The sequence below is a fragment of the Simochromis diagramma genome, unplaced genomic scaffold, assembly GCF_900408965.1.
Source record: "Simochromis diagramma unplaced genomic scaffold, fSimDia1.1 OVJJ01000816.1, whole genome shotgun sequence".
NCBI lineage: Eukaryota > Metazoa > Chordata > Actinopteri > Cichliformes > Cichlidae > Simochromis > Simochromis diagramma.
Window position 1 is genome coordinate 13,805,502 of NW_024386908.1, and position 12,564 is coordinate 13,818,065.

The 12,564-nt window shown below is 40.8% G+C and overlaps 2 protein-coding genes across 3 annotated transcripts; both read left to right on the forward strand.

Moving 5' to 3' along the window:
* The first annotated feature begins 5,036 nt into the window (after nt 1-5,036).
* trim35-14 (tripartite motif containing 35-14) lies at nt 5,037-7,855 on the forward strand. Its single transcript, XM_040035555.1, has 7 exons — nt 5,037-5,158; nt 5,346-5,799; nt 5,985-6,080; nt 6,192-6,422; nt 6,516-6,538; nt 6,623-6,741; nt 6,891-7,855. The coding sequence occupies exons 2-7, from the start codon at nt 5,377-5,379 to the stop codon at nt 7,436-7,438; spliced, it is 1,440 nt and encodes a 479-aa protein (XP_039891489.1). The 5' UTR covers nt 5,037-5,158; nt 5,346-5,376; the 3' UTR covers nt 7,439-7,855.
* LOC120735833 (protein mono-ADP-ribosyltransferase TIPARP-like) lies at nt 7,849-12,538 on the forward strand. Of its 2 annotated transcripts, none has more exons than XM_040035544.1 (6): nt 7,849-7,950; nt 9,673-10,512; nt 10,638-10,803; nt 10,915-11,102; nt 11,233-11,502; nt 11,851-12,538. In XM_040035544.1, exons 2-6 carry the CDS (start codon nt 9,683-9,685, stop codon nt 12,296-12,298), a joined length of 1,902 nt encoding a protein of 633 aa, XP_039891478.1. In that variant the 5' UTR covers nt 7,849-7,950; nt 9,673-9,682; the 3' UTR covers nt 12,299-12,538. The 2 variants fall into 2 exon arrangements, with proteins under 2 accessions (XP_039891478.1, XP_039891477.1); XM_040035543.1 differs by lacking the exon at nt 7,849-7,950 and adding an exon at nt 7,962-8,820.
* The last annotated feature ends 26 nt before the right edge of the window (nt 12,539-12,564 follow it).

Consider the following 12,564-nt stretch of genomic DNA (forward strand, 5'->3'; position numbering starts at 1 on the left):
GAGCGCTTAACTGCTTTATCCTGAGGTAAAGCAGTTTTTCTTCTCTAAAGTAATATCCAGGTCAGATAAGACTAGAAGATTATATCTTATCTTTTGAATCTTGTCAGTTTGCCTCAAGTCATTTTAATGCAATGCTATTATGAACTTTTCTGCATTGATACTGCACCATTTGTTCAGTATTTTTAAGTAGTCAGCGTACTATTTGATGTCATAGGTGAGTATATTCTGACATCTAGTGGTGCTTATTGGTTACAGCAATATAAATTAAAATGGTTACTGGTGAGAGGTTGCCAGATTTTACTGCCGATTATGATGTGAACATAAAGAAGTTCCTCATAAATAAACCAGAAGCAAACTTGCAAATGCAAATGCATCCGAAATGCCAAAATGAAACATATCCTGTTAAACAGCATATGGCATGTAAAGAGGTATGGAGAAGCAAAATAACAGAGATATAATTTCATTTTATAATACATGGAGCCACATAAGTCCGCAGAGCACTAAAACCTTTCCCTGAACCCACAGTATAATTTAGAGAGCAGCCCATGCTAATAAAGACATAGTGTTTTGCAATGTTCTGTAATAAACTGCAACACTGTAAACGTTTTAGTGGCCAAATGAAGCTCAGTGGGCTCAGCTTCGCTTGAAACATTCCGTCATTTGGAAATGAAGAAAATAACAGAAACATCTGCTGGAAACTTATGGCTGGCACACAGACCATCTGTGTTCCCAGTCTTATTACAAAAGCATAGTGCTAAAAGAAAATTTTCACAATTTATTGTAACCTTTGCAAAGCTGACTTCATACTTAAGGTTTTTTTTGGAAAGTGACAGCTCAGTCGTGCACTCCATCAGTCGGGGGTCCCTCAGACAAACAGCAGGTTGTTGATCTAATCAGCAAAATCCCCTTCTCCATATCTGGGTCAAAATTTGAAAAAAGGACTCTCGAGTGTACAAAAAAATCAAAGCGCTGTAGCGGCTTAGTTCACACTCAAATATCTCAACAACTGTCAGGTGGATTGGCTTTAATTTTGTACAGACATTCGAGCACCCTGAGGATAAATAGGCCCTTTTCACAGCACTCAGGTTTGACATGTCACTGCAAGCCAAATGTGGATATAATTAACACATTAACTATGGCACCGTTCCATTAAATTGGCCGGGCCCCTGGTATTGTGCACGGTGGCTCGCAGGAATGATGGTGACATTCCAAATAGAAGGGGCTATAATTAATTTTTATCAATTACACCTATGTTTACCCTGCTATGACATATCCAAATGGCTGCTGTGAACTGGGTTTATTGCCACACAAGTAGGTTGACAGTTGATGCTGAGGGGGGAAAAATACCTGAACAAATATGTACACTATGCCGGCTACTTGGTTATGGCATTCCATGTATGCCCTGCCTGCTAGCATCTTGCACCCTGCTGTTATGTGCTGGATTGTCTCAGGGGCATCTTTACATAGCCTGCACCTGGGACCTTGCCTGGTGAGATAGACCCCAGCCTCTATGGATCTTGTGCTGCCATGATTAGTGCCTCTGTGCTGTCTTTCAGTCCAGCTTTGTCCAGCCACTGGTATGATTTCTGGATGTCAGCCACCTCATCTATCTGCCAGTGCAGGAACCTGTCCTTCCATGACGGTGCCTCCTCTTCCTCCTCTTTCTTGGGTTTCTGCTGCCTGAGGAATTCACTGAGCACGCGGTCAGTTGGGGCCATCTTACTGATGTAGTCATCCTGGACCGTAGTGCTGATGCTCACTAGTCCCCGGCCTCCTTCCTTCCGCTTGGCATACAGCCTCAGGGTGCTGGACTTGGGGTGAAACATATATATGTGTGTGTGTGTGTGTGTGTGTGTGTGTGTGTGTGACACTGACTCAAGATGAGTGTTTTTAAGCTTTCATGTAAGGCTCCAGCATCAAAAAAAAAGTCAAGATGTTAAGTATCTCAAATTAGCACAGGTGAGACCTAACAAACCTGCCAGGACTTAGCAAAATCCAAAAGGGTGTTATGCCCGTTATAACAAATTATCACCCACAACACAGTTGTTATCAAGGTGGGGGGAAGAGGAAATTATTCATGGAGACAGAAGCTGTTTTTGTACCAGGCTGTAAATATGCTTTGAAATGTGTTTAAATTGGGCATGTCACCATGGGAGTCTGTAGAGGTTGATTCGCTTTCAGACGGAGCCTCTAGTGGCCACTACAGCAACGGCAGCATTTGAAACTTTTTAGCATGTTTATAGTTTCTTAGAGTGGCACGTATGGCTATAGACACCTTATTTTGTTTCAATATCTATCAGTGTTATTTTAACCACACATTAATCTGTTCATTGGTTTTGCAAATGGCTGAAATATAAATGTAATGAATTATCAATAATAGCCTGTCATAAATATCATGTATGGCATTTCTAAATTGAATATAAAGGCAAAAAGCACGTAAAGTCTTAGGATTGGTGCAAAACCTTTGAATTACAAATTTAGTTCTTATCTGTCCTAGAGGCTGTGTTTCCACTAAATACCAATTTCAAGAAAAATATTAACTTAATTGTTTTCTGGCAAACATTAGTAGCCACTTGGGTTTGTTCCTACATTTCTAAAAACAGTTCTTTCTATTCTGCTTTAAAATGCAGACCAAAGCCAAATGCAATGACTCACTGAAGTGCTTTCTTTCCAAAGCATTCACAATAACTCAAGTGATTATAGTGCTGACCTGGTGAGGAGTCCAGACCGCTAATCACACACCAGAGTGGGGTAACAGGATCACTTCACAGCAGGCGATTGGGCTGCAACTCTCTCATGGAAACAATGAAAAGTTTCGGCTATTTTTAGTCCCTCAAATTACAGTCACAGAAGTCACGTTGTGATTGGAGATGCATTCAAGTGGACTAGAAGTGGAGAGAATGGGAAAATGAGCTAAAGGCATGCTACACATTGATGCCCTAAAGTTTTTCGGCACATTTATCAAGCAACAAGAACCGCAGTGATCAGTTTATTTGTCTCTGTGTGTTTGATTTTGTTTATTCGATTTGAAAAAAATTTGTTCCAAATTAAGGAAAAGCTTTCAGAACTGTTATGCATTTTAATAAGAGCGTGACTAAACATTACCATCACAGTTTTCCTATTAGCATGCAAAGAAAATCTAATGAGATTATCTTAAATTGAAAGCCAGTGTGGTACAAACTGCTTTATTTTTGTTGATAAATGAAAGGCAGGAAAAAAATGACCTCCTTGGCCGCTCACTTTATAATGAACCTTTTGTAACAAGCAGAAAATGAATCTGCAGTGAGTAAAATTCCCATTCTACTCTATAATTTGCATAGAAGCTGACATTAGCTATTACATATAAAGATCAAACTTTTAATGTAGTTTTTCATTAGTTGGCATCTTACCTGAGTTGAAACTGATGAAACCCAGTTACAGTTGTTTGATCAGATCTTACCAGCATTGCTATATGGGTCAGGTGTAGATCCATGAAGACATTTTGTTTATTGCACCCTTTCATTTTAAATTTCTGAAGAGGCCACTTAAGTTAAATAAAATGCTGCAAATATTGCTGTATATGGAGAAGTGGGTAGGTTTAAATTGAAGATAAATTAAAGATCGTTTGATGTAGATTGTTTGGTTTTTGGCATACAACATTGAATAGTACCCGCCACACACACACACACACACACACACACACACACACACACACACACACACACACACACACACACACACACATACAAACACGCTTATAAATTATACAATATTTACGCACAAGTTTCAACTGGAAAATTACGTGCGTAGATTAGATGATTTTATCTGATGTTATTTGGCAAGGCTTAGATGTGGGGCTGGCAGTATTACAATAGTTACGGGTCGATTTTCTGATGTTGAATATGTCAGTCATTTATTTGTACTCTGTAGCCTTGGAAAGGTTGGACATAAGTATCATTATTCATTTGAATACAGTTATTTTAAGTAGCAAAGACAGAAATATGTGCCTGTATATTTTAGGTTGAGACCAAATGTATATATGATGGAGATGCTGTTTAACTCTAAAGACATTAATTTTGTAAGGAAATTATATCTGCAGTTGTAATTTGTATGTATATGTATTTCTTTCTTTGGGAAAACTGAGATTGCATGTTTTGATGTTGGTGTGATTTTTGCAGCCTTAAGAGGTAAAACTGAACCTGAGGGTAGATTTATCAAAGAAATCATTTCTCATTCATTGACTTTAAGAATAATGATGAGTAAGAATGGATCGAATTAAAGGAAATAAGTAAAGGCAAAGGAAAATACTGTTCTCTGAAAAGCCAATGTGGCAAATCTTAAGTTTGAAAAGGAACACCTGGATTTTCCACACCACTTCAAGGACCGTAATCTATGGACAGATAAATTCATTAATAATTAAACAGCCACAAAGTAACTGACAGTGACATTGAAACAGCCAAAACAACCTAATTATGCCCACAGTTAGTAATGGCAGAACAAACCTAGATAAAGAAGGGCTAACTGTTATAACTAGAGGTCCTAAATATCAACCCAGTAAAATAATTAATTGTTTCATTTCTGTATAAAATCAGACTGTACATTAAGCAATCAATTCAGAAATACAAGTGGGGACCTTTTGTTGCAACTTGTCTGTGAAGGTTCTCAGTCATCCAGGTCATCGTAGTCAAAGGAGCTTGCAAAGAAAGGCGTCTGGACTTCTTTAAGTTGCTTGAAGACGTTTCACCTCTCATCCGAGAAGCTTCTTCAGTTCTGAAGAAGAAGTGAAACTGAAGAAGCTTCTTGGATGAGAGGTGAAACAAATTCAAGCAACTTAAAGAAGTCCAGACGCCTTTTTTTGCAAGCTCCTTTGACTTTTGTTGCAACTGCATTTTTTTCTCTCTAAATCATATAATTTAACCCAAAAAAAAGAAACGCATGGAAAACCTAACTGTAATGTTATGTCATCGTTTTTCTTGTCCCTTTATTGGTCCAGAAAACACCTCATATTCGTCTTCCTCGCCTGTAAACTGTTGATTCTGACTGAGCTGCAGCGTTAGTGAAGGGTTAAAAATGCTTGCTGTCTTTGAGACTCCGCCTCCTTTCAGTGACTCAGCATAACAGGAAGCAGGAAGTGTTCACCATTACGCATATACAGCTGTTACAAGACTGTAGCTTTGAGGTATGTTTCACTCTAACTTTTCTTCTTTTTTAAACAGAACACTATTTCATTTACATTTAAAGGCTGTTTTTCATGCACAGATTCCACAGGATGCAGTAAACAGACAAAAGAACAACTGACTAGGGTATTAAAAGGGAGTGACTTCCCCTGTGTTTGCTTAGTTTCTTGAACTCTCCCTTACTTTCAGTTTCAGGGTAAAACAGGAGCAAAGCCTCGGGATGGCAGGGAAGCTCTATCTCCCTGAGTTGGACCTCACTTGTGCCGTGTGCTGCGAAATCTTCAAAGACCCAGTGGTCCTCAAGTGCAGCCACAGTTTCTGTGCATCCTGCCTGCAGCAGTACTGGAGTCGACAGAGACGAAACCGTGACTGTCCTCTGTGCAGAACCCAGAGTGTGGATGATCCCGTTCCTAGTCTCACCCTGAAGAACCTGTGCGAGTCTTATACAAATGAGAGCGAGGAACCGGAGGAGACAGCGGAGGAGCTGCCCGGTGAACCAGGGGAGTTGTGCCCTCATCATGGGGAGAGGCTCAAGCTGTATTGCCTGTCAGATAAGGTGCCTATCTGTGTTGTCTGCCATACCTCAAGAAAACACAAGCAGCACGAATGTTGTCCTGTCAGCGAGGCGATTGTGGATGTGAAGGTAAATATTTCGCTTTCCTGATCAAATAAGGACTTGAGATTGAATAATGATGCCTTTTTTTCTTGGGGCTCCTTTACTAAGTTTATACAGAGTTTCTGTCACGAGTCATTATGTTGAAGGATGTTACAAGCCTAAAGCGAGATTAACAAACCTTCTAATGAATTTACTTTGAATTATTTACTCAGGAGAAAATGAAGTCCACTCTCAGCTCACTGCAGGAGAAGAGGGAGGCGTTTGACAAAATGAAGAAGAACTATGAAGACACTGTGACCTACATTCAGGTGTGGTGATAATCTGTCAAACTATGGGTTAAAATTCCTAGTAAGTCACTTTATTTAGTGGCTGTCAATAAAACTCATTTCCAAGCCATACTTAAGCAGATTATTTTACAGGTCCAGGCTCGATTTGTGGAAAGGCGAACCCATGAGGAGTTTGAAAAACTTCACGACTTCCTTCACGCTGAAGAGAATGCCAGGATGGAAGCGCTGAAGCGGGAGGAAGAGCAGAAGAGCGAAGAGATGAAGCAGAAGGTTGAAGAAATAGAAAGAAAAATGGCATCTGTGTCCGAATCCATCAGAGTTTTGGAGGAGGAGATTGCTTTGGAGGGCATCTCAGTCCTTCATGTAAGTTTGAAATGAGACTAAAGAAGGAACACTTTATATTTTTTTCCCCCCTTAAATGCTAAAGTGAATTTGCCTTTTAATTTTGTCTTTTAGAACAGTAAGAGGACTCTGTTAAGGTAACGAAAAGTTTAATATTTGTTTTATTCTTTGCTTAACTTTCATGTGTTATGTAACCTGCTTTTTTTGTGTGTTTTCTGCAGTGCTGATTGTCCTGTTGAAGATCCCGTTATGCCTCCAGGAGCACTCATAGACGTGGCCAAACATGTTGGCTCTATGATGTTTTATGTGTGGGAGAAGATGCATAAAATTGCCAAATACAGTGAGTTTAACCCTAATGTACTGCTTGATTTAAACTCTGAGCTGGAGTTTGAGTTTGTCATGAATTCCCAAGGTGGAGGAAAGGTTGAAATGTTTGACTGAACTACAGCCAAAGTAACTACAGCTGACAATCTGCCATGTTTCCTTCAGCCCCAGTAACTCTGGATCCCAACACTGCTGCCCCATGGCTCATTCTGTCAGATGACCTCACCAGCGTCTGTGACAGCGATGAGAAACAGAAGCTCCCAGACAACCCGGAGAGGTTCGACCCCGACACCGGTGTGCTGGGCTCGGAGGGCTTCACCTCAGGAAGGCGTACCTGGGATGTGAATGTGGGAGATAATACTGCGTGGGTTGTCGGCGTGGCTAAAGAATCTGTCCAGAGGAAAGAGAAAGTGTCCTCGGTCCAGAAAAACGGCTACCTGTGTGTGTACTTCTACCACAAGATGTACTTTGCGGGTACCTCCCCTTTAACGCGACTAAACCTGAAAAGGAACCCGCAGAAGATCAGAGTGCAGCTGGACTGTGACAAGGGCAAGGTTTCTTTCTATGACGCGCACAACAACACACATATCTACACCTTCAAACAGGCCATCACTGAGAAAGTCTTTCCTTACTTCTGGGTCGGTTGTCAGCAATGTCCTTTGACGGTTGAACCAATGGAAGTTGCCTTGAGTGTAATTGAAAGTGCAACTTAGTTACTCTGTGACTTTGAGAAACTCATCAAATTAAATGTCAGATTATTTGCCACTTTTCTTTCCTGGTTCAATGCAGTGTTCTTTGGCTCTTCTTAATTTAAAACTCAATGAACACACTGATCAAGGTACTTAAGATTCAGTGATTGGTAACTTGAATTAGAGCATTTTTTGCATTAATAATCTATGAATTATTCATTTGTTTATTATCAGCATATAAATTGTGGGGTTAAAAAATAGTACAGATTAATTGCTTGTATGTAAGTTTTAAAAATGATTATGCATGTCATTGTCTACACATTCCTCTCTTATTTTGCTGTATTACTAACTACTAATGTATGGAAAACATCAAATGTGCTTTATGTGCACATACTACTCATGTTTTACAGTGCTAATTTACAAATAAAATATTTGCAAGTATTGTGGCCTCCCTTGATGATGTGTCACCAGCCAGTCCTTACTGGACATAGACCTGGAGTCGGAGAGCAGTCAGAGAGTTTTCTTTAGCGTCTGAGGTGAGCCTATATGTTTGGTCAGATGTGACGTCTTAGATTTTATTACCTGCTTCCTAAGGGCATGATTTTCAGATACAGTTCATCTCCTGTATATAGTTTTCAGGTCTGACACGTCTCTCGTCATCCACTTTTCAAGTTTCCATTTTTTTTCTCTTAACTACACGCTGCGCACCATGCTAACATGTGCCACGGATTTGCCCAATAGCTCTCTGGAAATCACCAATTTGATCCAAAATACTACTTTATGGCTGTCAAACTGTTTTCTTTTGTGTTTTTTTTGTAGATTCAAATAAATAAAATGGAACACAATGTGTGTTTCTTAGAACAGGCTGCTGGTAACAAAGTCCCCAAAGATATAATTTAAAGTTGACCGCGACGAGTAGACAAAACACAGGTTTATTCTTTGAGTTGGGTGGCTATTTAATGCCTGAATCATTCATAGGCCAGTATTGTGTGCCTTAACAGGGTGAAGGACTGGACTGAAAATGAGTAAAATGTCCAAAGAAAAACTTTGAAAGAGTTTCAGAAAACCTGTCTTTGAATTAAAAATCACAAAGACAGAATATGCTGGGCTTCAAAATCAGTTTTTATGTAGCAGCTGTTTGTAGTTCTGTTCAAAATGCAGTGAAAGTATCCATTTTTAAAAAAAAAAAATTCCTCTCATTTTTAGTGGGTTTTTTTCTTGGTATATGAACAGCCTTTGCACACCGTTCTCTTTCCCCTCCCTCTGAACTCCACAGCCTGGCGCATTGAAGCTGACCGTCTTTTGTATAAAGAAGGGTTTTAAAGCCATATACATAAAAGCTTCTTTTTTTTCCTGCAACTTTGACTCAGCAAAGTTTAGAGGCCTGAGGCGGACTCACGGTTAATGTAAGCCAAACTCGTTAAAAGTCTAATTAGCTAGTCATAGTGCCTTGCTACGGGTGTATGTAGCTAGCAGGTTGAGTCGTGTGTTGTAAAGGCTCAGTTAAGTTCTTTAGAGGTTATGTTGTGGAAAGCTGTTTTGCCTTCAGACCTGCCGGGCCTTTAAATAACTGTTTAACTGGTACTAATGAGTCCAAAGTGTGCCGAGAAAATATCTCCCACATCTTTACATCACCTCCACCTGAGGGTATTGTCTCCATCTTGCCTTGATATTTTTTATGCCAAATTCTGACTGTACCATCTGAATTCACAACATAAATTCAGGACAATCTTTTATTGTACACCTTTGGTGAGCCCATGTAAATTGTAGCCTCAGTCTCTCATTTTTAGCTGGATGTGATGCTGTGTGGTCTTCTGCAAGGTTCAGTGTGTTGTGAATTCAAAGATCCTCATGTTTGTTCTTAAAAGTGTTTATTTGTTTGTCTTTCTTACATCAGAAGTTTCAGAAATTCTCAGATTGGCCTGTCTGACAGTAAACTATGGTTGTTGCTTGAATGCTACTGTGTGACTGGCTGAGTAGATATTTGTGGGGAGCAGCAGTTGAGTGGGTCTAGGTATTAAAGTGGCTGGAGAAAAGTTTTACAGAGCTGGCTTTAGTTCTGTTCAAAACTATGAAAAATAGTGCATTTATTCAATTATTTTCAAACTTAACCATCAAATCTCAAAAGCTGGGGAGTTTCATGGCAGTAACTGTTAGTTAAAATTCCTGTTCTCTTCATTTGTAGTGTCTCTACGTCACTATAACCTTGTGTTTGTTCCAGTTTGCAAAAAATAATTGTTAAAATTGTTCTTGGTTAGGAAGTCCAACATGGCTGGAATTTCATGCACAAGGGCAACGAAGAGAAAGTTGTCTGGTAGTGCTAAAGCTGCAGAACCCGCGTCCAGGTCCTCCAAAGTCACCTTTCTGAGCCCGTCTCTCCTCCTCTTTGAAATCCCTGCTGACGCCGACACCAGCCTCCCAGTGTGGAAGGCCATGAGAGCCGAGCAAGCTGACATCACCTGGACCGTCAAGCCCTATGGCCTCAGCATTAATATAACACCTCTGACCTCTAAGAAAGGAAAGCATTCTGCTGCCAGCAAGAGTGAAAGCTCTTCCAGCATGGTGCAGACTGCAGGGCTGTCTTCCAGCATCCTGCAACCTCAGATCTGCATTCAGCCCACCACTCAGCAGCAATCGCAGAGCAGCTCCTGTGTGCTGCTTACCTTCCCCCAAAACACACAGTCTGTGTCACACCCTCCAAGTCCTATTCCAGTCACTTCACTTATTGTCTCCTTGCCGGTCATTATCACCCAGGCCCACCATACCAGTCAGCCTACTGCTCCTGCCAACAAAGGGTCCATATCCTCCACCCAAACGCCAAGTGGAACCCCTACCAAGCAAACCACCAAAACCCCATCTAAAGTGCCTGTCTCATTTCACACAAAAGGCTGCTCTACCATCCAAATCTGTGACGACTTCCTCCTTGGTTTGTGTTCTGCAGAGGAGAAGTGTAAGATGCACCACACTCCCTATCCCTTTCACTGGCAGCTGTGGTGTGTTGCCAACCGCCAGTGGGTGGACATTTCTCCTCGCTCTCAGGTCTTGCTGGAGAGGATGTACTGTGACGTCAATAAGGATGCCATTTGCCTCAAAAATGGGTGAGTAACAGGGTAGATCTTTTGCTAAAGTCTGCAAATTAAAAAAAGAAAAAGATGGGCTTTTTTGAGACAAAAATCACAAAAGTTTGTGGATTCTTTGTGTAACTTCAGAACACTTTCTTTAGGAATGAACGCTACACTTTGAAATTTGACTCAATGAAACTGGATGACTCTTCCGTGTATGATGGAGTCAGGCGACTATCTAACACTAACAGTAAGATCAAGAACCCTCATTTTGCCAGCCAATCGAAAATCTACTGGTGGAACATCAGTTGGCAAGAGTACAACACGGTGATCTTCTTTACCTCTTTTTTCTAGTTTCTTTACTCCTTTCTGTCATTTTCAACACATCAAAAGCCCCCACCAGCTTTGTTATTTTTTAACTGGTTCATTTCTTCATAGAGCGTGTCTGCTACATTGCTAAAAAAGATGAGCGAGAAGGAGTCAGAGTGTTTCTTCAGTGTCGGCTCACAGAAGTACAAGGTGGACTTCACTACCATGATCCAGACCAACGTCGCCACAGGGTTCCAGAGAGGCGTTCGTTGCAGACCCGCCTACCGCTCTCTGGATTCTATGAAACCTTACTTGCAGTTGGTGTCCTGAGATGTGTTTTTTTTTTTGCATTTGTTTACATTTTCTTTTAAAATCATGAGATTCTGTTCCTTTAAAATTATTTCATGATGTTCTCCCATCCCTTTCCCATTTACTCCACACACCCAGGACAGGAGTCCTGCCTGACTCAGCGGAACCTGACAGTAATCCTCCTGAGGCCAACTTTAGTGTAGATCCTCTGGACGAGTTCAGTTCCTGGTACCCTCCGGCGTGGTGTTGGGCTTCAGAGCAAGATTACAGTCTAGTGGATGTTCCTACAGGCACTCTGGCCTATAAACGGGTTCAAGAATTCTTCAATGAGAGCATGCCTGAGACAAAGGTGGACATCATCAGCATCCAGCAGGTCCAGAACCTATTCCACTGGGACAAGTACCAAAGGTCCGGCTAAGTTTGAGTTCAATTTTTAATCATGACTAATACTAAGAAAAATTGGAGGGAAATTTGATGTCCTTATTAACTGTTTGGATATTCGGAAAGTCCTTTTTCTAAACGTCATTTATTGGATGAAATACATTTGTAACATGGATAAGCATTGGTTCGGCTAGTAGTAGGATCTGGGCTCGTTTCCTCCTGTTTTCATCCATTGTTTACTTTACTAGACAGTTCTATGGGTTCCTTACAGCGGATTCAAATAATTATTTTGTTGGAAGTTAAAGCGTAAAATATCACAAAATCTTGTTCTTGTTCATGGTGATATGCATGCCACACTTACACAACTCGTTCCAGGCAAAAGCTATACATGCAGAAGCAGCGTGGAAAGGCCACCGGGAGTTTAGAGCGACATCTCTTCCATGGGACCACCAAAGAGGCCTCAGAGGAGATCTGCACCAGCAACTTTGACCCTCGAGTGGCCGGGGTTAACGGAGTTTCCCACGGTCATGGCACATACTTTGCCACCGCTGCCTCCCACTCCCACATGTTCTCAGCCCAGTTCGGGCCAGATGAAGTTTGCCACATGTTCCTTGCCAAAGTCCTGGTGGGAAAGGTAACTGTGGGTAGGAGCCACTACCGCCGTCCACCTAAGCTCATCTCCAGGAAGAAGCAGCATCGTCTGTATGATGCCTGTGTTGACAACGTGAACCTTCCCACCATGTTTGTTGTTTTTGACAGCTGTCAGTGCTACCCCTACTACCTAATCAAATATAAAAACCTACCCAAAGAGATAGACATTTAATGAGGATGAGGACAGGGGCCTCAGCCGCTAATTGTTCAACAGAAATCATGTTCCAGTTGCAAGAAAACCTAAAGTATTAACGAATCCAGTATATAATGTTATCAAATGCTCCGTTTAGTTTGATAAAATATGCCATATTCAGTTTGTTTGCAATGAAGTTCTTGACAATAGTGAAGACAATGTTCAAATGACAACATATTCTGTATCACTTAATTTTTCAAAATGCCTTTATTTTTGTTATTTGAAGATTTTACAATAAACACTTT